The 27516-nt window shown below is 47.3% G+C and overlaps 3 protein-coding genes across 4 annotated transcripts in view; all 3 read right to left on the reverse strand.

Moving 5' to 3' along the window:
• The window catches only part of LOC141198593 (uncharacterized), a 259680-nt gene that overhangs the window by 188683 nt on the left and 43481 nt on the right, over window positions 1-27516 (reverse strand). The window lies entirely within an intron of this gene.
• LOC141198599 (uncharacterized) overlaps window positions 1-27516 on the reverse strand; it is a 127354-nt gene that overhangs the window by 68232 nt on the left and 31606 nt on the right. The gene's annotated exons all lie outside the window — the stretch shown is intronic.
• Window positions 3205-27477, reverse strand: LOC141198561 (gastrula zinc finger protein XlCGF66.1-like). Its single transcript, XM_073662989.1, has 5 exons — window positions 27417-27477; window positions 3907-4056; window positions 3613-3777; window positions 3406-3529; window positions 3205-3326 (listed from the first exon to the last, which is right to left on the reverse strand). Exons 2-5 carry the CDS (start codon window positions 3976-3978, stop codon window positions 3205-3207), a joined length of 483 nt encoding a protein of 160 aa, XP_073519090.1. The 5' UTR covers window positions 3979-4056; window positions 27417-27477.

The following is a 27516-nucleotide window of genomic DNA, read 5'->3' on the forward strand; positions in this document are numbered from 1 at the left end:
GATGGGGCACATAGCCACAAGATGGGGACCTGGATGGGGCACATAGCCACAGGATGGGGACCTGGATGGGGCACATTAGTACAAGATGGGGACTTGGATGGGGAATATTACTACAAGATGTTTTCCATTATTTCTATATGATGCTAATTGTAAGACAATATTACTGTATGTGGCCAATTGGGGGAAATAAAATTGTAAAAAAAATAAAAAATAAAATAAAGCATGAAAAAATATTGGGCACTAAAAATGCTGTTTTATATGTAAACTAAAGTAAACACAAAAAAGTGCACGTTTATTATCGCCACATCCATAACGACCCAAGCCATAAAAAAATAAACACGGCAAAAATGTTCAAAAGGTGTATACAAAAAAAATGGTATCACTAAAAATGTCACATTGAACAAAGAATGCGGCCCCCCAAATTCAAATTTTTTCCATGTGCGGCCCATATACCCAGCCGAGTTTGAGACCCCTGGTCTAGAGGAAGAATGGTGATCACATGATTGTGATACGGCCGGACTACACCACCGATAAAGCAGCCACAGCCGGTGACTGAGAAGAATCTGTAACTTCTCTGCATTTAGTGGTTACTACTCACCTGGGTAGTCATATGTAGGAATCTCCTCTTTACACCGCTCATCACCCCTCACATATGTCTCTGTAGTATTAATATGGGTCAGATCTTCACCCTGAAACAAATATTGTAAAAGTCACAAACAGATGGAGAAGTCCCATCTATGATCAGCTCTAATCCTGCCATCTCCACCGTTCTCATTACACAAGTATAAAACATATAATCAGGGCCGGCTCCAGGTTTTTCTGGGCCCCGGGGGAAAGAGTCTCAGTGGGCCCCTTTAACACATACCACGATTCATGATGCACAGATACCGCAGAGAAATATATATATAGTACAATGCCGAAGATTTCTCTTCTTACATTACATGAGTGATATCTATTGTAAATTCCACAATAGCTCAGAAAACAGTGAATCTCTCCACACAGTATACTGGCCCCCATAAAATGCTCCATACAGGATACTGGCCCCCATATAACGCTCCATACAGGATACTGACCCCCATATAACGCACCATACAGAATACTGGCCCCCATAAAATGCTCCATACAGAATACTGGCCCCATATAAAGCTCTATAAGGAATACTGGCCCCCATATAACACTCCATACAGAATACTGGTCCCCATATAACGCTCCATACGGAATACTGGCGCCCATATAACCCTCCATACAGGATACTGGCCTCCATATAACGCTCCATACAGAATACTGGCCCCCATATAATGCTCCATACAGAATACTGGCCCCCATATAACGCTCCATACAGGATACTGGCCCCTATATAACGCTCCATACAGAATACTGGCCCCCATATAATGCTCCATACTGGCCCCCATAAAATGCTCCATACAGAATATTGGCCCCCATGAAACGCTCCATGCAGGATACTGGCCCCCATATAACGCTCCATACAGAATACTGGCCCCCATATAACGCTCCATGCAGGCTGTTCCCCCCATATAATGCCCCACGCAGGCTGTTCCCCCCACATAATTCCCCATGTAGAATGTCACCCCCCCTTATAATGCCCCATGCAGGATGTCACACAGACCCCCTCCCTTATAATGCCCCATGCAAGATGTCATACACCCCCCCTCCCTTATAATGCCCCATGCAGGATGTCATACACCCCCCTCCCTTATAATGCCCCATGCAGGATGTCACCCCCCCTCCCTTATAATGCCCCATGCAGGATGTTACACCCCCCCCTCGCTTACAATGCCCCATGCAGGATGTTAGACCCCCCCTCCCTTATAATGTTCCATGCAGGATGTCACACACCCCTCTCGCTTATAATGCCCCATGCAGGATGTCACCCCCCCTCCCTTATAATGTCTCATGCAGGATGTCACACACCCCCCTCCCTTATAATGCCCCATGCAGGATGTCACACACCCCCCTCGCTTATAATGCCCCATGCAGGATGTCACACACACCCCCTCTCTTATAATGCCCCATGCATGATGTCACAACCCCCCTCCCTTATAATGCCCCATGCAGGATGTCAGACCCCCCCACCTCACCCCCCCCATATAATGCCCCATGTAGGACGTCACACACCCCCACCTCACCCCCCATATAATGCCCCATGCAGGATGTCACACACCCCCACCTCACCCCCCCCATATAATGCCCCATGCAGGATGTCACCCCCCACCTCACCCCCCCCATATAATGCCCCATGCAGGATGTCACACATCCCCACCTCACCCCCCCATATAATGCCCCATGCAGGATGTCACACACCCCCACCTCACCCCCCTATATATTGCCCCATGTAGGATGTCACACACCCCCACCTCACCCCCCCATATAATGCCCCATGCAGGATGTCACACACCCCCACCTCACCCCCCATATAATGCCCCATGCAGGTTGTCACACACCCCCACCTCACCCCCTCCACATAATGCCCCATGCAGGATGTCACACACCCCCACCTCACCCTCCCCATATAATGCCCCATGCAGGATATCACACACACCCACCTCAGCCCCCCCATATAATGCCCCATGCAGGATGTCACACACCCCCACCTCACCCCCCCCATATAATGCCCCATGCAGGATGTCACACACCCCCACCTCACCCTCCCCATATAATGCCCCATGCAGGATGTCACACACCCCCACCTCACCCCCCTCCCTTATACTGCCACAGGCCTCCATTCAATAAAAAAAAAAAATGAAATACACACCTCACTCCTCACCTGCGGCCGCTGCCGGCCTCATCCTGCTCTGCGCTGTGACTGCGCAGGAGAGAGCGCGGTGTAAAGATGTCACCGGGCCCTCTGACCTGAGACATCACCGCGCCCTCTGACCTGAGACGCCACAGTGCAGCAGCTGCGGAGGATGCAGGAGCTGCTGCGGAGGCACGGGGAGGGGTAAGTATTGTGCCGGGGCCCTGAGCAAGCGGGGGGAGAGCGGGCGCTGACACCGCTCTCCTCCGTTCACGGCTCCCATAGGGCAGAGGGGAGCCCGACGGCGAGTGGGTCCCTCCGCCTGCTCAGGGCCCCGGCATTTGCCTGGGTGTGCTGGGTGCTGATGCCGGCCCTGCATATAATACTGGTGGATAAAACAAGACTGAGCACAAGACCTTCACAGCCGTCTACACATCATAGGGGAGATCTCATGACACCTTCTCTCCATCTACCTGATGATCCTGAGGAACATTGGGATCTTCTTGTTTACAGTCCTGTGGAAGAAGAGGACGGGGACATCTCTCTGGTGTTGTCCTCTTACTGGATAGATCTGGAGGAAACACATACAGGGACTGAATTCATTCTTTACATACAGATAATTATAGGCCGTGTGTATTTAGTCCTATTACCTGGAGATGTGAGGGGCTGGGGAACCTCCATCATGATGTCTTTGTACAGATTTTTGTGTCCCTCTAAATACTCCCACTCCTCCATGGAGAAATAGATGGTGACGTCCTGACACCTTATAGGAACCTGACACATACAATAATAATGTCATCACCGCAATCCCTTCATATCGTTACTGTATAATGTCCCAGCATTCCCAGCAGTGTCACCTCTCCAGTCAGCAGCTCAATCATCTTGTAGGTGAGTTCTAGGATCTTCTGGTCATTGATGACCTCATGTATCAGGGGGTGAGATGGAGGTCCTGTGATTGGGCTCAGGGGTCTCGCCCTTCCCTCAGACACAGGGTCCTGACAGCACTTCACTACTGTGTAATCCTGGTTATGGAGAGAGACCTTAATAAATCTCACTACAGACATTTTCAGAGTCCTCACCTCTCCAGTTCAGTCCATCCGTTATTCCCATAGATAAGAATGATGTAATGTGACGTCATCAGAATCTCTCACCTCTCCAGTAAGCCGGAAGAGGATCTCTAGGGTGAGGTGTAATATTTTCTCTGCCATCTTGTCCTTATCCATATCCAGTTTTGATGGGTAAATCAGGAAAACTCTCTTATATAGAAGATTGTCACTGAGCGGATCGAATATTGTAGAGACCTGAATGAAAAGAAGATAAGTAGATGTAACATCATAAAAATCCTGTGTAATAATACAATTACTGGAGATAATTAGGGAAACATATGAGGAGATTTATTATTTTACACTATTTAGTTTTTTTCTTTATATCTGCTAATAAAACCTATATATTTTAGAACACAGCCAACAAGCAGTTTCTTCCTTGGAGTCTGCAGCTGAATTCGTTTCTCATAGACTCATCTTCCATAACGCTAATTGTCATCTCATTTACCAACATTGGAATCTGCATTAGTAATACTGCAGGAGATATTCATTGCACGTGACATGAGAAATAACTACTTCATAATGAGGACGACATTTTCATCTTCTTCTACGGCTTCAGAAACATATTTGGCCAGAGTCCATCACTGACTACATCTCCACCGGCCGTCTATATGAATGTTTCCCGTCTTCCCCAGACTGTAATCTTCTATCTCGTTAGATCTCATGTCTGATTCACACACAGAAGTTTGATGTATTTAGAAAACCTTTTTTGTTTACACAAATATTGTCGGCAGAAATTATTTGATACCAAAGTCTCCATGTACAATGTTTTATGGGGTTTATTTCTGGCCTTAGGCTTTACTATATTACAAGAAAAACACCAGAAAAAAAAGCAGAAATTAAAATGTTTCAAAAGAAAATTGGCACCAACAGTTCTTATAAAAAGAAAAAAACATGCAAAACGCATAAGACACATTTTGTTATTTTCTAACACATTAAACATTTGTTTTAAAATAATTAATTGCTTTGAGCAGCAGAACATAGATGTTCACCGCAGGGATGGCACAGATGCCACTGCAACATAAACCCTGGCAGTTTAACCAATTGCTGCTGGCAAAAGGAAACATGGCATCTCAGAAGGTTTGACAGAGTTCGGCTGAATGCCCCTCCTCCCCAAGTACTCGATAGTATGGGGCTGACTAGTTACTATGATACTTAAAAACCTAATAATGGTGTCTTAACCTGCAATGTACGAAAGTCTATTAGGCCGGGCCAGAGGCAGCGTCCAATGAGTTACATTTTAAAGCCCCCATACACATTAGACTAGAGTTGCATGGAAGTAATGAATTGGGGGTTGGCTGACTATATAATGTATTTGGGGGCCTCCCGACAGATGATGTCAGGGCAGAGAAGGATCTGGCATCATGAATTTCAAAGACTAATCCGTTTGTTTTTCCTGTAGATAATCCTCCGCTAGAGGAGTCTGGAGGTGACTCTCTCATACAGAGCAGAAGAAAGCTGGAATATTTGTGTGTATGGTGGAGTCGGGAGAGATAGCCGTCTGCCAAATGACCGTTCAGCCAACACTTATCTCGTGTATGGGGCAGTTAATTACACTACTCAAAAAAATAAAGGGAACACTTAAACAACACAATGTAACTCCAAGTTAATCACACTTCTGTGAAATCAACTTTTCCAGTTATGAAGCAACACTGATTGTGAATCAATTTCTCCTGCTGTTGTGTAAATGGAACAGACAGCAGGTAGAAATGATAGTCAATTAGCAAGACACCCCCTATAAAGGAGTGGTTCTGCAGAACATTTCTCTGTTCTCATCCTTTTTGGCTGTTTTGGTCACTTTTGCATTTTATCATTGCTCTCACCCCTAGAGGTACAGTAGCATGAGGCGGTGTCTACAACCCACAGAAGTTGCTCATGTAGTGCAGCTCATCCAGGATAGCACATCAATGAGAGCTGTGGCAAGAAGGGTAACTGTGTGTCAGCACAGTGTCCAAAGCATGGAGCATATACTGTATCAGGAGACAGGTCAGTACACCAGGAGATGTGGAGGGGGCCGTAGGAGGGCAACAACCCAGCATCAGGACCGCTACCTCCTCCTTTGTGCAAGGAGGAACAGGAGGAGCAGTGTAAGATCCCTGCAAAATGATATCCAACAGGCCACTAACATTTATTTGTCAGCTCAAACTGTCAGAAACAGATTCCATAAGGGTGGTATGAAGGCTCGACGTCCACAAGTGGGTGTTCCGCTTACAGTACAACATGGTGAAGGGTCATTGGCATTTGCCAGAGAACACCAAGATTGGCAGATTCCACATTGGCGCCCTGTGTTCTTCATGGATGAGAGCAGGTTCACACTGCGCACATGTGACAGACGTGATAGAGTCTGGAGATGCTGTGGAGAATGTTCTCCAGCACGATCGGTTTTGCAGTGGGTCAGTAATAGTGTGGGGAGGCATTTCTTTTGAGGGTCGCACAGCCCTCCATGTGCTAGCCATAGGTACCCTGACTGCTATTAGGTACTGGGATGAGATCCTCAGATCCATTGTGAAACCGTATGCAGGTGCAATGATCCCTGTGTTCCTCCTGATGCAGGACAATGCTAGGCCTCATGTGGCTGAAGTGTGTCAGCAGTTTCTGCATGATGAAGGCATTGATGCTTTGGAATGGCCTGCCCGTTCCCCAGACCTGAATCCAATCGAGCACATCTGGGACATCATGCCTTGTTCCATCCACCAATGACACGTTACATGACAGACTTTAGTTTGGCGAAGTCATACTTCCCGACTCTGCAGACCGTATGCTGCCACTGTACTTGGCAGGCCCAGTCCAGATGGTATGGAGATAAATGAAGGAGACCAGAGTCCAAAAATAAACTTTACTTTACTTAACAAGAACTTGATGACAAGTATATATATGAGATAACAGGCACAACACTTTGTGAATGTTTCTCCTGCATTATGCAGAGTCAAGAACTTTATGGTTACATGTGGCGGTACATAACTTTTGTTAAAAGCTACAACAGTCCAGCAAGCCATTATGGGAAGGTCCATCATCCCTGTGGGGACCATACAGGTTGAGATGTGTCGATACAGCCCCTCAGGGCAACTCAGAGCTCCCAGTTGATTTGAGGACCTCACTGGCTGAGGTGCATTGGTACGACTCCTCACTAGTACTTTCAAAGTCCATTCGATGAAGGCCACACACTCATTGCTGTGGCACTGCATGTTCAGCTCTTCTTAGGAGAACAGATGTCCCAGTTATGCGACACTGTAGCTTCCTCTCTAGTATAGACAACTCTTTGTTTAAATCCTGTTCGTCTAAGATAAGGAATCCTTCCTTAACTTAATTCCCTTTACTCACAGTGGCATGTAAAGGTTTAAACACCCATGGTCAAAATTACAAAACGGAAAATGGGCCAATGCAAAAGTTTGGACACCCTGCATGGTTAGTACCTAGTAGCACCACCTTTTGCAAGTTTCACAGCTTGTAAACGCTTTTTGTAGCCAGACAAGAGTTTTTAAATTCTTGTTTGAGGGATTTTCATCCATTCTTCCTTGGAAAATTCTTCCAGTTCCATGAGATTCCTGGGTCGTCTTGCATGCACTGCTATTTTCATGCACAGATTTTCAATGATGTTCAGATCAGAGGACTGTGAGGGCCATTGTAAAACCTTCATCTTGTGCCTTTGAGGTTGTCTATTGTGGATTTTGAAGTGTGTTTAGAATCCATTATCCATTTGAAGAAGCCATCCTCTTTTCAACATCAGCTTTTTTTACAGATGGTGTTATTGCATTAAGAATTTGTTGAAACTTCATTGAATCCATTCTTCTCTCTACCCATGAAATAATCCCATGCCATTGGCTGCAAAACAACCCTAAAGCATGATTGATCCACCTCCAGACTTAATGGTTGGCAAGGTGTTCTTTTCTTGAAATTCTGTGCCCTTTTTTCTCCACACATACCTTTGTTCTTTGTGGCCAAAGAGTTTTATTTTAACCTCATCAGTCCACAGAACATGTTTCCAAAATGCGTCAGGCTTGTTTAGATGTTCTTTTGCATACTTCTGACACAGAATTTTATAGTGAGGACGCAGGAGAGGTTTTCTTCTGATGACTCTTTCATGAAGGCCATATTTGAGCAGGTGTCTCTGAACAGTAGAAAAATGTGCAACAACTAAAGAGTCTTCTAAATGTTTCTGAAGGTCTTTTGCAGTCAAGGGGGGGTTTCTGATTTGCCTCTCCAGCAATCCTACGAGCAGCTCTCACTGAAATTTAGCTTGGTCTTCCTTGCTGCTGCTGTTAACTGCCATTTCTTAATTACATTTCGAACTGAGGAAAGAGTGTAAAGATAAGTGTCCTAAAATATGTATATATATATATATATATATATATATATATATATATATATATATTTATTTGTCTTATCCCGTCTGTCTTTCTGTCTGTCCTGGAAATCCCAGGTCGCTGATTGTTCCGGCTGCGGCCAATCAGCGACGCGGCATTTCCGAAAAACATGGCGGCCATTAGCGGCTCATGTGCGGCACGGAGGTCAGCAGCGATGCAGCCGGGAGATGCAGCCGGCTGCTCGCAGCATAAGTCCCCCGACCGCAGGCGTCGCTGACCTACACGCGGCTATCGTCGGAAGATCAGTGGCTACGGCAGCTTAACTCCCGAGGACAAGTGTGACGCCCCTCCCCTCCTTTCCCCTCCTCTCCTCTCCCCTCCCCTCTCCTCCCGTCCCTCCCCCCGCTCGATCAGGACCCCGGCACCCGGCGTCATACTTACCACTCCCCGTGCCTGCGCAGCAGCTCCTGTGTCTTCCGCTGCAGCTCTGTGACGTCTAAGGTCAGAGGGCGCGGTGACGTCTTTACACCGTGCTCTCTCCTGAGCGATCACAGCGCACAGCGAGAAGATGCCGGCTACGCTGGAGTCCAGAGAAGCAGTGAGGTGAGTATTGGATTTTTTTTTTTGGATGGGGTCATAGGGGACCTGCTTGGGGCACTATGGGGGGATGTGACATCCTGCATGGGGTATTATATAGGGGGGATGTGACAACCTGCATGGGGCACTATGGGGGGATGTGACATCCTGCATGGGGTATTATATAGGGGGGATGTGACAGCCTGCATGGGGCACTATGGGGGGATGTGACATCCTGCATGGGGTATTATATAGGGGGGATGTGACAGCCTGCATGGGGCACTATGGAGAGATGTGACATCCTGCATGGGGTATTATATAGGGGGGATTTGACATCCTGCATTGGGCACTATAGTGGGATGTGACTTCCTGCATGGGGCATTATATAGGGGGGATGTGACATCCTGCATGGGGTATTATATACGGGGGATGTGACATCCAGCATGGGGTATTATATAAGGGGGATGTGACATCCTGCATGGGGTATTATATGCATGGGGTATTATATAGGGGGGGATGTGACTTCCTGCATGGGGCATTATAAGGGATGGGGGGGGATGTGACATCCTGCACGAGGCATTATAAAGGAGGGTCGGGAGACATATGCTAGAATACCCGATGCGTTAGAATCGGGTCACTATCTAGTATATATATATATATATATATATATACATACACACACACACACACAGTACAGACCAAAAGTTTGGACACACCTTCTCATTTAAAGATTTTTCTGTATTCATGACTATGAAAATTGTACATTCACACTGAAGGCATCAAAACTATCAATTAACACCTGTGGAATTATATACTTAACAAAAAAAGTGTGAAACAACTGAAAATATGTCTTATATTCTAGGTTCTTCAAAGTAGCCACCTTTTGTTTTGATGACTGCTTTGCACACTCTAGGCATTCTCTTGATGAGCTTCAAGAGGTAGTCACCGGAAATGGTATTCCAACAATCTTGAAGGAGTTTCCAGAGATGCTTAGCACTTGTAGGCCCTTTTGCCTTCACTCTGCGGTCCAGCTCACCCCAAACCATATATATATATATATATATATATATATATATATATATATATATATATACATACATGAATACATATATACATATATATGCACAGTACAGACCAAAAGTTTGGACACACCTTCTCATTTAAAGATTTTTCTGTATTCTCATGACTATGTAGAGTCCATCCATTCACCTTTTCTGCGTCGCACAAAGACACGGTGGTTGGAACCAAAGTTCTCAAATTTGGACTCATCAGACCAAAGCACAGATTTCCACTGGTCTAATGTCCATTCCTTGTGTTCTTTAGTGAAACAAGTCTCTTCTGCTTGTTGCCTGTCCTTAGCAGTGGTTTCCTAGCAGCTATTTTACCATGAAGGCCTGCTGCACAAAGTCTCCTCTTAACAGTTGTTGAAGAGATGTGTCTGCTGCTAGAACTCTGTGTGGCATTGACCTGGTCTCTAATCTGAGCTGCTGTTCACTTGCGATTTCTGAGGCTGGTGACTCGGATAAACTTATCCTCAGAAGCAGAGGTGACTCTTGGTCTTCCTTTCCTTGGGCGGTCCTCATGTGAGCCAGTTTCTTTGTAGCGCTTGATGGTTTTTGCAACTGCACTTGGGGACACTTTCACCAGACTTCTGCACAACACAACTGATGGTCCCAACCCCATTTATAAGGCAAGAAATCCCACTTATTAAACCTGACAGGGCACACCTGTGAAGTGAAAACCATTTCCGGTGACTACCTCTTGAAGCTCATCAAGAGAATGCCAAGAGTGTGCAAAGCAGTCATTAAAGCAAAAGGTGGCTACTTTGAAGAACCTAGAATATAAGACATATTTTCAGTTGTTTCACACTTTTTTGTTAAGTATATAATTCCACATGTGTTAATTCATAGTTTTGATGCCTTCAGTGTGAATGTACAATTTTCATAGTCATGAAAATACAAAAAAAATCTTTAAATGAGAAGGTGTGTCCAAACTTTTGGTCTGTACTGTATGTTTTTTTCATACTACCATGTATGCGAATGCATATATATACACAGGTGCATCTCACTAGAAAATCATCAAAAAGTCAATTTATTTCAGTTCTTCAATAAAAAAAGGAAACTCATATTATATAGAGTCATTACAAACAGGGTGATCCATTTAAATTGTTTAGTTCTGTTAATGTTGATGATTATGGCTTAAAGCCAATGAAAACACAAAACAGTCATTATCTCAGAAAATTAGAATAATTAACAAAAAAACATCTGCAAAGGCTTCCTAAGCATTTAAAAAGGTCCCTTAGTCTGTTTCAGTAGGCTCCACAATCATGGGGAAAACTGCTGACTTGACAGATGTCCAGAAGGCAGTCATTGACACACCCCACAAGGAGGGTAAGCCACAAAAGGCCATTGCTAAAGAAGCTGGTTGTTCACAGAGTGCTGCATCCAAGCATATTAATGGAAAGTTGAGTGGAAGGAAAAAGTGTGGTAGAAAAAGGTGCACAAGCAACCGGGATAACTGCGGCCTTGAAAGGATTGTTAAGAAAAGGCCATTCAAAAATGTGGGGGAGATTCCCAAGGAGTGGACTGCTGCTGGAGTCATTGTTTCAAGAGCCACCACACACAGACGTATCCAGGACATGGGCTACAAGTGTCGCATTCTTTGTGTCAAGCCACTCATGACCAATAGACAACGCCAGAAGCGTCTTACCTGGGCCAAGGAGAAAAAGACCTGGACTTTTGCTCAGTAGTCCAAGGTGTTTTCAGATTAAAGTAATTTTGCATTTCATTTGGAAATCAAGGTCCCAGAGTCTGGAGGAAGAATGGAGAGGTCACAATCCAAGCTGCTTGAGGTCTAGTGTGAAGTTTCCACAATCAGTGATGGTTTGGGGAGCCATGTCATCTGCTGGTGTAGGTCCACTATGTTTTATCAAGACCAAAGTCAGAGCAGTCGTCTACCAGGAAATTTTAGAGCACTTCATGCTTCCCTCTACTGACACAAGTTTTTTGGAGATGGAAATTTCATTCTCCAGCAGGACTTGGCACCTGTCCAATCTATGAGGTATTGTCAAGAGGAAGACGAGAGACCCCAGACGCAACAATGCAGACGAGCTGAAGTCTGCTATCAAAGCCACCTGGGCTTCCATAACACCTCAGCAGTGCCACAGGCTGATCGCCTCCATGCCACATTGCCACATTGATGCAGGAATTGATGCAAAAGGAGCCCGAACAAGTATTGAGTGCATTTACTGAACATACATTTCAGTAGGCCAACATTTTGGATTTTAAAAGCATTTTTCAAGCTGCAGTCATCAAGTATTCTAATTTACTGCGATAATGACTTTTGTGTTTTCATTGGCTGTAAGCAATAATCATCAACATTAATAGAAATAAACACATGAAATAGATCCCTCTGTGTGTAATGACTCTGTATAATATAGGAGTTTCACTTTTTGTATTGAAGAACTCAAATAAATTATCTTTTTGATGATATTCTAATTTAGTGAGAAGTACCTGTATAAGCATTTGCCTTATAATGCCTATGTCCCCATGTGTCCCCACACTTATATATGTCCACATGAACATGAATATAATTGTGCCACCACACATATATAGTTGGCCCCCTTATAATAATTCCCCCACTGCATGTCAGAAGAAGATGGACAGATGTCCATCTATTGCCTGTGACTATAGGCTGACGTGGTTAATTACCATGTTAGTAGAGAGTCACACTGCTAGGACAAAAGGATCAAAGAGATCCTTTGTCCTGGTAACAGCCGCTGCCTGCAGGGGTCCAGATGCCAGCACTGATATAATCATATCAGTGTGGGCACTGGCACTTCAAAGCGCACTGCCGCTGGGTGCGCACAGGTGCATACAGGGATGCCTGTGCATACAGTGTCATCATAACGCCATGCTGGCACTCGCGTCCTGCATGCACGGCAGGAGGAGGGCGGAGGTCGTGGCAAAAACGGCAGTGCTTGCACGCTCTACTCTTCTACTTCCCTGCCTGCCTCCACCTGACCTGCCGCTGTTCCCCTCCTCTCTAGCCCCACGTGTCATCCTTTGCCCGGAGTCCCTTCATCTCCTCTACTCTCCAGCCTCAGCCCTGCTCCCGTCCTGCACTGTACTCCGCAGCAGCCCCTTCATCCATGGCCTCCTCCTCCTCTCTGTGTCATCCTTTGCCCGCAGTCCCTTCATCTCCTCTGCTCTCCAGCCTCAGCCCTGCTCCCGTCCTGCACTGTACTCCGCAGCAGCCCCTTCATCCATGGCCTCCTCCTCCTCTCTGTGTCATCCTTTGCCCGCAGTCCCTTCATCTCCTGTGCTCTCCAGCCTCAGCCCTGCTCCCGTCCTGCACTGTACTCCGCAGCAGCCCCTTCATCCATGGCCTCCTCCTCCTCTCTGTGTCATCCTTTGCCCGCAGTCCCTTCATCTCCTCTGCTCTCCAGCCTCAGCCCTGCTCCCGTCCTGCACTGTACTCCGCAGCAGCCCCTTCATCCATGGCCGCCTCCTCCTCTCTGTGTCATCCTCTGCCTGCAGTCCCTTCATCTCCTCTACTCTCCAGCCTCAGCCCTGCTCCCGTCCTGCACTGTACTCCGCAGCAGCCCCTTCATCCATGGCCCCCTCCTCCTCTGTGTCATCCTTTGCCCTCAGTCCCTTCATCTCCTCTGCTCTCCAGCCTCAGCCCTGCTCCCGTCCTGCACTGTACTCCGCAGCAGCCCCTTCATCCATGGCGTCCTCCTCCTCTCTGTGTCATCCTCTGCCCGCAGTCCCTTCATCTCCTGTGCTCTCCAGCCTCAGCCCTGCTCCCGTCCTGCACTGTACTCCGCAGCAGCCCCTTCATCCATGGCCCCCTCCTCCTCTCTGTGTCATCCTCTGCCTGCAGTCCCTTCATCTCCTCTGCTCTCCAGCCTCAGCCCTGCTCCCGTCCTGCACTGTACTCCGCAGCAGCCCCTTCATCCATGGCCCCCTCCTCCTCTGTGTCATCCTTTGCCCGCAGTCCCTTCATCTCCTCTGCTCTCCAGCCTCAGCCCTGCTCCCGTCCTGCACTGTACTCCGCAGCAGCCCCTTCATCCATGGCCCCCTCCTCCTCTGTGTCATCCTTTGCCCGCAGTCCCTTCATCTCCTCTGCTCTCCAGCCTCAGCCCTGCTCCCATCCTGCACTGTACTCCGCAGCAGCCCCTTCATCCATGGCCCACTCCTCCTCTCTGTGTCATCCTTTGCCTGCAGTCCCTTTATCTCTTCTGCTCTCTAGCCTCAGCCCTGCTCCCATCCTGCACTGTACTCCGCAAAAGCCCCTTCATCCATGGCCTCCTCCTCCTCCTCTCTCCATGTCCTCTCTGTGTGCCGCAGCGGGCAGCCTGTCACACTCTGCTGCTCACCTTCTGACCTGATCTTCTGCCTCGCTTCACCCCCCAGGACCCCAGCGTTCCTTCTGGCTGCAGTACCCCCTCTCCTACCATCAAGCAACTGTGGTCATCCTCAAGGAGGATCTTCAGCCTCACAGTACCTGGCCTCTGCTAAATATCGCCCCTTGTTCTCTGTAGGGATAGTTAGTGATGGGCGGGCGGACTGTTATTAATGTATGTATGTTTTTAGGTAAGTGGGTGGGAAGTATAATTAGGTTATTGTGGGGCTAATTATATATTATTATTGTGTACTGTGATAGTGTGGTAATTAGTAGTATAATAACTGAAGACTTGTGTGTAATAAATATCTTTCATTGATACACGGTTTCTTCTCAGTTAGTCGCTGTTCAGTATAGTTTATAACAAGGGAATCGGAGTACGTAAAATGTGAGGTATTAGCCGGATATTGGTTATTGACAGTCAAGGCTGGCATTAATAATTAATATACGGAATACCGCCCTGTAACAAAGGGCAAATTGAAAATGCTTTGTTATCTTCTTATAGCCTTCTCCTGCTTTGTGGCCTCCACCATTTTCATTTTCAGAGTGCTAGGCAGCTGCTTAGAAGAACCCATGGCTGCTGTTTTTTGGCACAAGGTTAGAGGAGGCTGGATTTTTATAAATCTGGGAAATTTGCATCACCTGGCCTTTCCTAACGATGATAGTGAACAAGCCATAACCCTAAGGTATGTGCGCACATTGAGTATTTGGTGCAGAAATTTCGGCACCGTTTCTGCATCTCTTTGCAGCAAAAACACAGCGGCTAATTAAGGTCAGAAACCTTGGTCAAACTGAATCTCCACACTACAGTTGTGATGTAGTGACGTCTTTGTGCCTGCAGTGCACGGAGTCTCAGACTCACAGACAAATGCTGAATGGTGGATCAGGGAGCTTTCAACTCCTGATTCACTATTCTATTCAATGGTATCACCATCATAGGAATGTCGATGTCGCTGAAACGGTGATGATGGGGAAGGAGAGGGAAGTCCGAGATACTGTTGTGGCAAAGTTTAAAGCCAGATTTGGATACAAAAAGATTTCCCAAGTTTTAAACATCTCAAGGAGCACTATGCAAGCGATCATATTGAAATGGAAGGAGTATCAGACCACTGCAAATCTACCAAGACCCAGTCGTCCCTCTAAACTTTCATCTCGAACAAGGAGAAGACTGATCAGAGATGCAATCAAAAGGCCCATGATCACTCTGGATGAACTGCAGAGATCTACAGCTGAGGTGGGAGAGTCTGTCCATTGGACAACAATCAGTCGTACACTGCACAAATCTGGCCTTTATGGAAGAGTGGCAAGAAGAAAGCCATTTCTCAAAGATATCCATAAAGTCTCGTTTGAAGTTTGCCACAAGCCACCTGGGAGACACACCAAACATGTGGAATAAGGTGCTCTGGTCAGATGAAACCAAAATCAAACTTTTTGGCCACAATGCAAAATAATATGTTTGGCGTAAAAGCAACACAGCTCATCACCCTCAAAACACCATTCCCACTGTCAAACATGGTGGTGGCAGCATCATGGTTTGGGCCGGCTTTTCTTCAGCAGGGACAGGGAAGATGGTTAAAATTGATGGGAAGATGGACGGAGCCAAATAGAGGACCATTCTGGAAGAAAACCTGTTGGAGTCTGCAAAAGACCTGAGACTGGGATGGAGATTTATCTTCCAACAAGACAATGATCCCAAACATAAAGCAAAATCTACAATGGAATGGTTCAAAAATAAACGTATCCAGGTGTTAGAATGGCCAAGTCAAAGTCCAGACCTGAATCCAATCGAGAATCTGTGGAAAGAGCTGAAAATTGCTGTTCACAAATGCCCTCCATCCAACCTCACTAAGCTCGAGCTGTTTTGCAAGGAAGAATGGGCAAGAATTTCAGCCTCTCGATGTGCAAAACTGATAGAGACATACCCCAAGCAACTTGCAGCTGTAATCGCAGCAAAAGGTGGCGCTACAAAGTATTAACTCAAGGGGGCCGAATAAAATTGCACGCCACACTTTTCAGTTTTTAGTTTGTTAAAAAAGTTTAAAATATCCAATAAATTCCGCTACACTTCACGATTGTGTTCCACTTGTTGCTGATTCTTCCCCAAAAAATTAGATTTTTTTATCTTTATGTTTGAAGCCAGAAACGTGGCAAAAGGTAGAAAAGTTCAAGGGGGCCAAATACTTTCACAATGCACTGTATATCAAAAAAATACACTGATGCATTAAATAGGCTCAGATATGTCTCAAGGTATATATAAAGAAAGGGGTATGGTAGTCATCGGAGAATGGTTCAATAATCTGTCTCAATGTGTTTTCCCAACAGCTTCATCAGGAGGCTTGATGATAATTCATGATGTTCAGCATAGTGTGTCTAATAGCCATGTATAAATATCCCACTTCATCCAAAACCCCTCCCCAGACTAGGAGACCCATTCCCATTTCTAGAGGTGAATTGTCATAGGATATACAGAATGGAGTCTGTCTACAATAATGTACTGCACCTGCGCTACTTCTCATGAGCTAGAGGTCCAATAATGTCCATCCCCTAGTGTGCATGTCCGGAAGTGACGTGCTTTACACTGAAACACCCGATAAACTGATTGCCGCCGCGCCACTCTTACCTGTGACTGCGCATGCCCGTAGTTATGCACTCCATACCAGAGAGCATCTATAGTCATTGTCAGTGATAGCGCATGCCCAGATGTGTGTATTCTACACTGGAGAGCATTACAGTCTCCTATCTATGACTGGGCATGCGTTCCACTCTGGAGCGCATTATGAATTCGGATTGCGTTCCAGCAATATAGAAAATCCTAACTCTGAGATCAGTGTCATGGGAGACTAAAAACAAGTATTGCACATCCTCCCATCATGTAATAGGCATGCAGATCTACTTTATTACTACATAAAATATGGGATCATGGCCAACAGCATGTTCCTAAATGGTCAAATTTGACCCATATTGCATAATTCGAGATACACAAGGATCACCACACTTGTTAGTTACTAAATAGTATAAGTGTGTGATATACAGTACAGATCAAAAGTTTGGACACACCTTCTCATTTAAAGATTTTTCTGTATTTTCATGACTATGAAAATTGTACATTCACACTGAAGGCATCAAAACTACGAATTAACACATGTGGGATTATATACTTAACAAAAAAGTGTGAAACAACTGAAAATATGTCTTATATTCTAGGTTCTTCAAAGTAGCCACCTTTTGCTTTGATGACAGCTTTGCACACTCTTGGCATTCTCTTGATGAACTTCAAGAGGTAGTCACCGGAAATGGCCTTCCAACAATCTTGAAAGAGTTCCCAGAGATGCTTAGCACTTGTTGGCCCTTTTGCCTTCACTCTGCGGTCCAGCTCACCCCAAACCATCTCGATTGGGTTCAGGTCTGGTGACTGTGGAGGCCAGGCCATCTGGCGTAGCACCCCATCACTCTCCTCCTTGGTCAAATAGCCCTTACACAGCCTGGAGGTGTGTTTGGGGTCATTGTCCTGTTGAAAAATAAATGATGGTCCAACTAAACGTAAACCGGATGGAATAGCATGCCGCTGCTAGATGCTGTGGTAGCCATGCTGGTTCAGTATGCCTTCAATTTTGAATAAATCCCCAACAGTGTCACCAGCAAAGCACCCCTACACCATCACACCTCCTCCTCCTCCATGCTTCATGGTGGGAACCAGGCAAGTAGAGTCCATCCGTTCACCTTTTCTGCATCGCACAAAGACACGGTGGTTGGAATCAAAGATCTCAAATTTGGACTCATCAGACCAAAGCACAGATTTCCACTGGTCTAATGTCCATTCCTTGTGTTCTTTAGCCCAAACAAGTCTCTTCTGCTTGTTGCCTGTCCTTAGGAGTGGTTTCCTAGCAGTTATTTTACCATGAAGGCCTGCTGCACAAAGTCTTCTCGTAACAGTTGTTGTAGAGATGTGACTGCTGCTAGAACTCTGTGTGGCATTGACCTGGTCTCTAATCTGAGCTGCTGTTAACCAGCGATTTCTGAGGCTGGTGACTCAGATAAACTTATCCTCAGAAGCAGAGGTGACTCTTGGTCTTCCTTTCCTGGGGCGGTCCTCATGTGAGCCAGTTTCTTTGTAGGAATTGATGGTTTTTGCAACTGCACTTGGGGACACTTTCAAAGTTTTCCCAATTTTTCGCACTGACTGACCTTCATTTCTTAAAGTAATGATGGCCACTCGTTTTTCTTTACTTAACTGCTGTTTTCTTGCCATAATACAAATTCTAACAGTCTATTCAGTAGGACTATCAGCTGTGTATCCACCAGACTTCTGCACAACACAACTGATGGTCCCAACCCCATTTATAAGGCAAGAAATCCCACTTATTAAACCTGACAGGGCACACCTGTGAAGTGAAAAACATTTCCGGTGACTACCTCTTGAAGCTCATCAAGAGAATGCCAAGAGTGTGCAAAGCAGTCATCAAAGCAAAAGGTGGCTACTTTGAAGAACCTAGAATATAAGACATATTTTCAGTTGTTTCACACTTTTTTGTTAAGTATATAATTCCACATGTGTTAATTCATAGTGTTGATGCCTTCAGTGTGAATGTACAATTTTCATAGTCATGAAAATACATAAAAATCTTTAAATGAGAAGGTGTGTCCAAACTTTTGGTCTGTACTGTAACTGATAAGAAATAATTCTGATATAGAAGCTCAGATATCTCGATGAATGACAACAATATGTGAACCCCATTTACAGGAAACTAAGTAGCAATAGTAGAGCATAAAATCCAAAATTATAATCCAGAAATGGGGCTGTATTCACACAAAACAGGCATAGGAAATTTTCACATTGAGTCCCTTAGGGACCAGTGAATCACGTCTAACAGTCCACTCACTTTTCTTTTTTAGGATACATCTATTGTGATCACCTTCTCTCACATTGGGTTTAACTGCATCAATGATACAAAAGGAAATGTATCAGGTTTCACATTGATGTACACTGTTCATGTGTCTCGCTAATGGGGTGTCCTGACCATGGCGTATATCGCCCAAATGCCCCCTTACTCACCCTCCTGCTAAATAACTCTTGGCTGTGCCTACATTATCTAGGGGGCAGGTGCATGTAGCCATTCGCAAACATTAATCTGACATTTAATGTTTCGTTTGGAGTAATAGCTTCTTCCTGGTAGAGTTGCCTTTCAGCCCATGTTGATATAGTACTCGTTTCACTGTGGTTATTGACACAATCTTACCAGCTTCCGCCATCATCTTCACAAGGTATTTTGCTTTTGTCATTGGATTGATATGCACATGTCGGACCAAACCACGTTCATCTCTGGGACACAGAACCAGTCTCTTTCCTGAGCGGTATGATGTCTGGACATTCCCATCTTGTTTGTACTTGGTATAATTGTTTGTGCAGATGAACGAGGCACCTTCAGGTATCTTGAAATTGTACCCAAGGATGAGTCAGACTTGTGGAAGTCCATAATTCTCTTCCTGACATCTTGACTGATTTCTTTAGACTTTCCCATGATGCTACACAAAAAAGCAGTGTGTTTCAGGTGTGAATTAAAATACATCCACAGGTGTGTCTCTTATTAACTCAGATCAGAAGCTTCCAAACATATGACATCATCATATGGGCAGTCCAGAATTTAAAGGCATAGTAATCTTAGCATATGTAAACTTTTGATTTTGCAGTAAGTAATAAAAATGCCATAAAACATTCTCTCTCCATCATTATTCTGGCATTTGGCAAATATTAAAAATTATGGTAATCCTAATTGATCTTATACGGGAAAGGTTTATTCTGATTTCATGTCAGATATTGAGAAAAACCTGCATATGTGTCTTTTTATATAGTGGATGTAAATTTCTGGTTTCAACTGTATATGTCCTGAGGTTTTACAATTGGAATAATCCCTCTGGAAAAAGGTTTTACCCATGGATGAAGTCGAGAAAGATTTACATGGTGTTACGGGTCCGGGTGGTGGAACCTCTGTGCTGCGGTGCAAGGAGGGACCAGAGGGGCGTAACTAAGTATCAACTCAGACCGACCAAGGTCGTACGGCGGCTCAATCGACTCCGTGACCAGGGAAGGAAAGAGCAGAGGGACCAGGTGTTACTCAGGGATCAACCTTGTATGAGAGCAGGTGACTCCCACGGGTCAGAGGGCAGGAACTGACCGGTACAGCAGATGAGCACGGCAGGAAGGCTAACGGGTGATCCGGGTAGACGGACTGGCAGACACGGCAGGTAACAAACAGGAGCCTCCAGGTAGGCTGGCTGGTAGGCACGGCAGGTAACAGACAGGTGCTTCCAGGTAAGCAAGCGGATTGACAAGAACGGCAGGTGACCGGCAGATGCTTCCTAGGTAAGCAAGCGAGCAGAGCGCATAGACAGACTGGCGGACTGGACTGTAGACAGACTGTCGGGCTGGAGAGTAGTCAAGCTGGCGGGCAGGACTCGTAGTCAGGCTGGCGGTCAGGACTGGTAGTCAGGCTGGCGGGCAGGACTGGTAGTCAGGCTTGCGGGCAGGACTGGTAGTCAGGCTGGCGGGCAGGACTGGCAGCGGGACCTGAGGGCTGAAGCAGAGGTGAGTACACAGTGCTACAACTTTACACGGGCACCTCCATTTTGGAGGAGGTGCCTTTTAAATGAGAGGTCCTCCAGCCATTGGCCGGTGACTCCTTTGGACGGCGCGCGCAGCTGTCAGGGGGCAGAGATGCCGATACTACAGTACCCCCCTCTTTACGCCCCCCTTTTTTAGGCCTGAAAATTTTTTTTTAAGGAGAAGCGGGGTGTGGATGTTCTCCCTGGGTTCCCAAGTTCTCTCCTCTGGGCCAAACCCCTTCCAATTCACCAGATAAAAGGTTTTTCCTCTTACCCTCTTGGTGGCCAGAATGTTCTCTACCTCATAGACGTCCTCAGCGGAGACCGGAGCTGGGGAGGTACCTGGATTGTCCGAAAAAGAATTAAGCACAACTGGTTTGAGGAGAGATACGTGGAAGGAGTTGGGAATCCGTAAGGTGGCCGGGAGTTTTAACTTGTAGGCCACTGGATTGACTTGCTTGAGGACTTCAAATGAACCGTGGACCCAACTTATAGGAGGATATTTTGAGACGAACATGTTTGGAGGAGAGCCAAACTTTGTCTCCCGGCCGGAATTGAGGTGGATCCAGAGGTCTCTTATCAGCATGTCTCTTCATCCGCTCAGAGGATTGAAGAAGTGCGGACCTAGTGTCATCCCAAATGGTGGAAAATTCGCTGACCAGAGACTCCGCGGCAGGGTTGTCCACAGAAGCTGAAACGGGAAACGGAATCCGGGGATGTTGACCATAGACCACAAAGAACGGGGACTTGGAAGAAGATTCGCTCTCATGGTTGTTATAGGAGAACTCGGCCCATGGCAGGAGCTCCACCCAATCGGTATGGTGAGCATTGACGAAGTGCCGGAGGTAGCTGGTAAGGATCTGGTTGATACGTTCCACTTGGCCATTGGACTGCGGATGGTAAGCAGAGGAGAAATCAAGGTTGACATCCAGCAGCTTACACGTAGCTTTCCAGAAGTGCGAAGTAAACTGGACCCAATGATCGGACACAATGTGGAGGGGTAGGCCGTGGAGATGAAAGATGTGATGGATGAAGTCCTTAGCCAGCACAGATGCGGATGGGAGACCAGGCAGAGGGATGAAGTGAGCCATTTTAGAAAAGCGGTCAGCGACCACCCAAATGGCCGTACAACCGGCAGAAACAGAGAGATCAGTAATAAAGTCCATAGCGATGTGTTGCTACGGGGCAGCAGGTACGGGAAGGGGCAGAAGGCGGCCGGCTGGAAAATGTCTGGGAACCTTGTTGCGGGCACAGGACGAACAGGCTGTGACGAAGTCTACCACATCCTTGCGCAGGGTAGGCCACCAGTAACACCGGGTAATGAGCAGGAAGGTCTTCTGGCCAGCATGGCCGGCTAATTTAGATGAATGACCCCAGTGAAGAACCTTCTTACGATCCGGAACCGCTACAAACGTCTTACCGGGTGGGAGACGAGACAGGTCCAAGGGGGCCACATTCATCACTTTGGAGGGATCAATAATGTGCATAGGCTCCTCCTCTTGATCGGAGGACAGGAAGGATCGGGACAAGGCATCGGCTTCAACGTTCTTGTCCGCAGGGGGGTAATGTAGGGAAAAGTTGAAGCAGGCGAAAAACAAAGACCACCGGGCCTGACGCAGATTGAGTCTTTGGGCATTCTGTAGATATGCCAGGTTTTTGTGATCAGTATAGATGACCACCGGATGCAGAGCCCCCTCAAGCAGGTAACGCCACTCCTCCAGCGCCAATTTGATGGCTAGCAGTTCACGGTCTCCTATGGAGTAGTTGCGCTTGGATGAGGAGAAGAGCTTGGAGAAGAAGCCACAGGTTACTATTCTCCCAGACGGGGACTTCTGGGTGAGCACCGCTCTGGCTCCGGAAGAGGAAGCATCAACCTCCAGAAAGAACTGTTTGTTGCAATCCGGACGGTGCAGCACCGGCGCTGAAGAGAAGGCTAGTTTTAAGGAGAGGAAGGCCTCCTCCACTTCGGACAACCACTCCTTAGGATTCGCTCCCTTATGGGTGCGCACAGAGATGGGAGCAGTCCGGGAAGAGAAATGTGGGATGAAGACACGGTAATAGTTGGCGAAGCCCAGGAATCGCTGAATCGCCTTCAACCCCTCTGGACGGGGCCACTTTAAGACGGCAGAGACCTTCTAAGGAGTCCATCCGTAGACCTGTCTTAGAAATCATATAGCCCAGGAACGGAAGAGAGGTCTGCTTGAAGAGGCATTTCTCAAATTTTGCGTATAGATGATTCTGCCTGAGCAGGACCTGACGAACATCCGTCCGGTGTGTGGGAAGATCTGGAGAGAAGACCAAGATGTCGTCCAGGTATACCACCACACAAGAATATAAGAGGTCATGGAAGATGTCATTAACTAATTCTTGGAAAACGGCTGGAGCATTACAGAGACTGAAGGGCTTCACACGGTATTCATAGTGACTGTCCCGGGTATTGAATGCCGTCTTCCACTCGTCTCCTTGGCGGATCCGGACCAAATTTTACGCCCCACGAAGATCGAGCTTGGTGAAGATCTTCGCGCCTTTAAGGCGGTCGAACAGCTCAGAGATGAGCAGCAGGGGGTATTGGTTTTTGATAGTAATCTGGTTGAGTCCTCTATAATCGATACAGGGGCGTAGTGAGCCGTCTTTCTTTTTTACGAAGAAGAATCCGGCTCCAGCCGGAGAGGTAGATTTCTGGATGAATCCCCTAGCCAGATTTTCTTCGATGTACTCCAACATGGCCCGGGTTTCGGCCAACGACAACAGGTAAATACGCCCACGGGGTGGAGTGGCACCGGGTACCAGGTCGATAGGGCAATCATATGGCCTATAGGGTGGCAGAGTCTCTGCTTCCTTCTTGTCGAAGACATCTGCGTAGGACCAATAAGGTGCCGGTAGACCAGGTAAATTAGCCGGAGTAGACGGAGGTCGAGCCTGGCGAACAGGGACCAGGCAGGTCCCATGGCAATCCAGCCCCCAACGGAGCACTTCACCAGATTGCCAATTCAGGACAGGTTGATGTCTCTGTAGCCAGGGTAGGCCTAGCAAAAGGGAGTGAGAGAGTCCGGAAAGCACATGGAAAGAGATCTTCTCTGAGTGCAGCATACCCACCTGAAGGGTTACGGGCTCAGTGACGAGCAAGATGGTCACCGGAAGGAGTCTTCCATCCACGGAAGCGACTGCCAAAGGTTCAGCCAGGGGTTTGGTAGGAATCTGATACTTCTCTACCAGGGGATACTTCTCTACCAGGAACTGGGAAATGAGATTCCCAGCGGCTCCGGAATCCAGATGGGCGTTTTCAAAGAAGCGGATTTCTCCACAGGAGACAGAGACGGATAAAGTCAAGAACGGAGAGGATTTACTCTTGCCTAGGACGACCTCTCTGAGCGGTCCTAGACATTGGAGTTTCCCGGTCTCACCGGGCAGGAACGAATCAGGTACTCCTTACTACCACAGTAGAAACAGCTCCCCTCAGCTCAGCGTGTTTCTTGGCGAGACTTGACTATCTTGGTCTGGTCGATCTGCATAGGTTCGGGAGAGCGTGCCCGGGGAGTTGCTGGTTGGGAGGCAGGTCTCTGGAAAGTAGGAGCAAGACGAGGAAATCTTCTCTCCCGGGTAGTCTCTTTAGCACTTTCCAGGAAACGGATGTCAATCTGGGTAGCCAGTGACACCAGGTCATCCAGAGTGGTAGGGATGTCCCGACAGGCTATCTCGTCCTTAATCCGGCCGGAAAGACCCTCCCAGAAGGTGGACACCAGGGCCTTGTTGTCCCAGGCAAGCTCAGAAGCGAGGGTACAGAACTGTATAGCATACTTGGCCACGGTCAGACTTCCTTGGCGGAGACGGTGCAATGAGGAGGCAGTAGAAATTCTTCGTCCGGGCTCATCGAAGACCCTCCGGAAGGCAGTGAGAAAAGCCGGAAGATCAGACACCAGGGAATCCTGTCTCTCCCATAGAGGGTTTAGCCATGCCAATGCTTCCCCAGTGAGGTGGGACATGATGAACGCCACCTTGGCCCGGTCGGAGGGGAACTGATGTGCCAGAAGTTCAAAGTGCTGCGTGCACTGGTTCAGAAAGCACCGACATAAGACGGGGTCACCTCCAAAACGAGGAGGCGCAGAAAGCCGGGGTCCTGGGCTGGATGCCGTTGTATTGGTAGGCAGCGGCGCTGCCGGAGTGGAAGTCGCTCGACTCGAGGCGGACACAGGTGGGACAGACAGCGTGTCCAGGCGAGAGTTGACATTCCGCAGGTAAGTCAGGATGGTTTCCTGTTGGGATCACTGACGAGAAACCTCCTGGTACAGGTCAGAAAGCGAAGGGGCCTGGGGGCCACCTGGGTTCCATGGCCTGTGCAAACTGCTACGGCTCCGGTTGGTGGAACCTCTGTGCTGCGGTGCAAGGAGGGACCAGAGGGGCCTAACTAAGTATCAACTCGGACCGACCAAGGTCGTACGGTGGCTCAATCGACTCCGTGACCAGGGTAGGACCGAGCAGAGGGACCAGGTGCTACTCTGGGCCAGACCTTGCATGAGAGCAGGTGACTCCCACGGGTCAGAAGGCAGGGACTGACCGATACAGCAGATGAGCACGGCAGGCAGGCTGACGGGTGATCCGGGTAGACGGACTGACAGACACAGCAGGTAACAAGCAGGAGCCTCCAGGTAGGCTGGCTGGTAGGCACGGCAGGTAACAGGCAGGTGCTTCCAGGTAAGCAAGTGGATTGGCAGGCACGGCAGGTGACCGGCAGATGCTTCCTATGTAAGTAGGCGAGCAGAGCCCATAGACAGACTGGCGGACTGGACAGTAGACAGACTGTCGGGCTCGAGAGTAGTCAGGCTGGCGGACTGGACTGGTAGTCAAGCTGGCGGACTGGACTGGTAGTCAGGTCCCGCTGCCAGCCTGACTACCAGTCCTGCCCGCTAGCTTGATTTCTGAAGCAGAGGTGAGTACACAGTGCTACAACTTTGCATGGCACCTCCATTTTGGAGGAGGTGCCTTTTAAATGAAAGGTCCTGCGGCCATTGGCCGGGGACTCCTTAGGATGGCGCTCGCGGCCCCTTTAAGAGGGGGGGAGCGCGCGCGCCCTAAGCACAGTGCCCGGGAAGCTGCGCGCGCCGACAGCAGCAGCAGCAGGAGCTCCGGAGGACGCCAGGCGGGGAGCGCGGTGGTAAGGGGGGCCGGCGTCTCTGCCTGTCAGGGGGCAGAGACGCCGATACTACACATCGTCTCATCCAATTACATGAACAACATTCTCCACATCTAAAGAAACCGCAGATTCTTCTATCTAGCCAAGTCCCCTTTGGTGCAGGGTTTTTATAGAAACTATGCACTAAATAGTCCCTAAATGACCAACCCTTTCTGAAAGTTATTGTGGGAGTAAATCCCACAGAACCCTCAGGTCACAAGTATATCACAGTGCTTTCTGAAGATATTAAAAATACGGTCACTCTGATAGTCGTAAGTTCCTATTACTTGTGTTTTCCCATCTTTTTCTTGGTCTCTTGGTTAGGTATGGAGTGTCTGCCTATCCTGTCTTAATGCAAACGATTGTGCGAAATCCAAAATGTACTGTGGATACCCTTTTTCCTTGAATCTGGTGTTCATGTCTATTGCCTGTATATTAATATCTGTGATATTAGGACAGATACTTCTCAACCATAAAAATTGGGCCTTAGGTTTTCCCTTTTTTAGGGGGATGGGGTGTTGGTTATCCCACTTCAATAGTTTATTAGTGGTTGTAGGTTTATGGTAGATGAGTGTCCATAGGGTCCCATCCCATTCTTTCTTGATTAGTACATCCAGGAAAGGCAACTGGTTATAACTAAACTCCAATGTAAATCTAAGGCCCACTCTATAGATATTGAGTTCCCTGACAAATTCAAGAAATTGTTCACTCGTCCCTGACCAGATGATAAAAATGTCAATATATCTATACCATACGCCAATATATGGATGTCACCACTTATGATCATCTATGAATATTGTGGTTTCCTCCCACCAGCCCAGGAACAGGTTAGCATACGAGGGGGCACAGGGGCCCCCCATCACAGTACCCCTGAGCTGGTGGAAGTACTTCCTGTCAAAAAGAAAGACGTTATGAGCAAGAGTGAATTTTAGAAGATCCTCCATGAAGTCATTATGTCTACTACATATAATGGAGGTATTGTGGGAACATTACACTGTGTGGGGGCATCATACATGCTGCATAAGGGACATAATGGGGGCATTACACTGTGTGGGGGCATCATACATCCTGCATAAGAGGCATTACACTGTGTAGGGGTAGCATACATCCTGCATAAGGGGCATAATGGGGGCATTACACTGTGTGGGGGCATCATACATACTGCATAAGGGGCATAATGGGGGCATTACACTGTGGGGGGCATCATACATACTGCATAAGGGGCATAATGGGGGCATTACACTGTGTGGGGCATCATACATACTGCATAAGGGACATAATGGGGGCATTACACTGTGGGGCCAGTAAAGGGGCCCTGTACTATGAGAACAATACGTTTCCTCCCTTCCTGTCTCCATAGTTGGGTCGTATGTATCTATTACAGGAAACAGAACAAAAACCTTATGATTCTTATAAAGGGGCAACACAAGACCCCAAAAGAGTCTCCATAGTGCTGAAGGGGTTAATGCCCCCTGCGCCCAGTAATGGGGATCTCTACATACCTCCACCTGCAGAGCCGCCACCACATATATGGCTGCTCTGTGCGCACAGGAGCTGTGATGAGGTCACAGGAGGGAGGAGTCAGGGGTCACATGATCAGGG

Source organism: Phyllobates terribilis, unplaced genomic scaffold, assembly GCF_046119375.1.
Source record: "Phyllobates terribilis strain yellow unplaced genomic scaffold, ASM4611937v1 Scaffold_98__1_contigs__length_5973952, whole genome shotgun sequence".
Lineage (NCBI taxonomy): Eukaryota > Metazoa > Chordata > Amphibia > Anura > Dendrobatidae > Phyllobates > Phyllobates terribilis.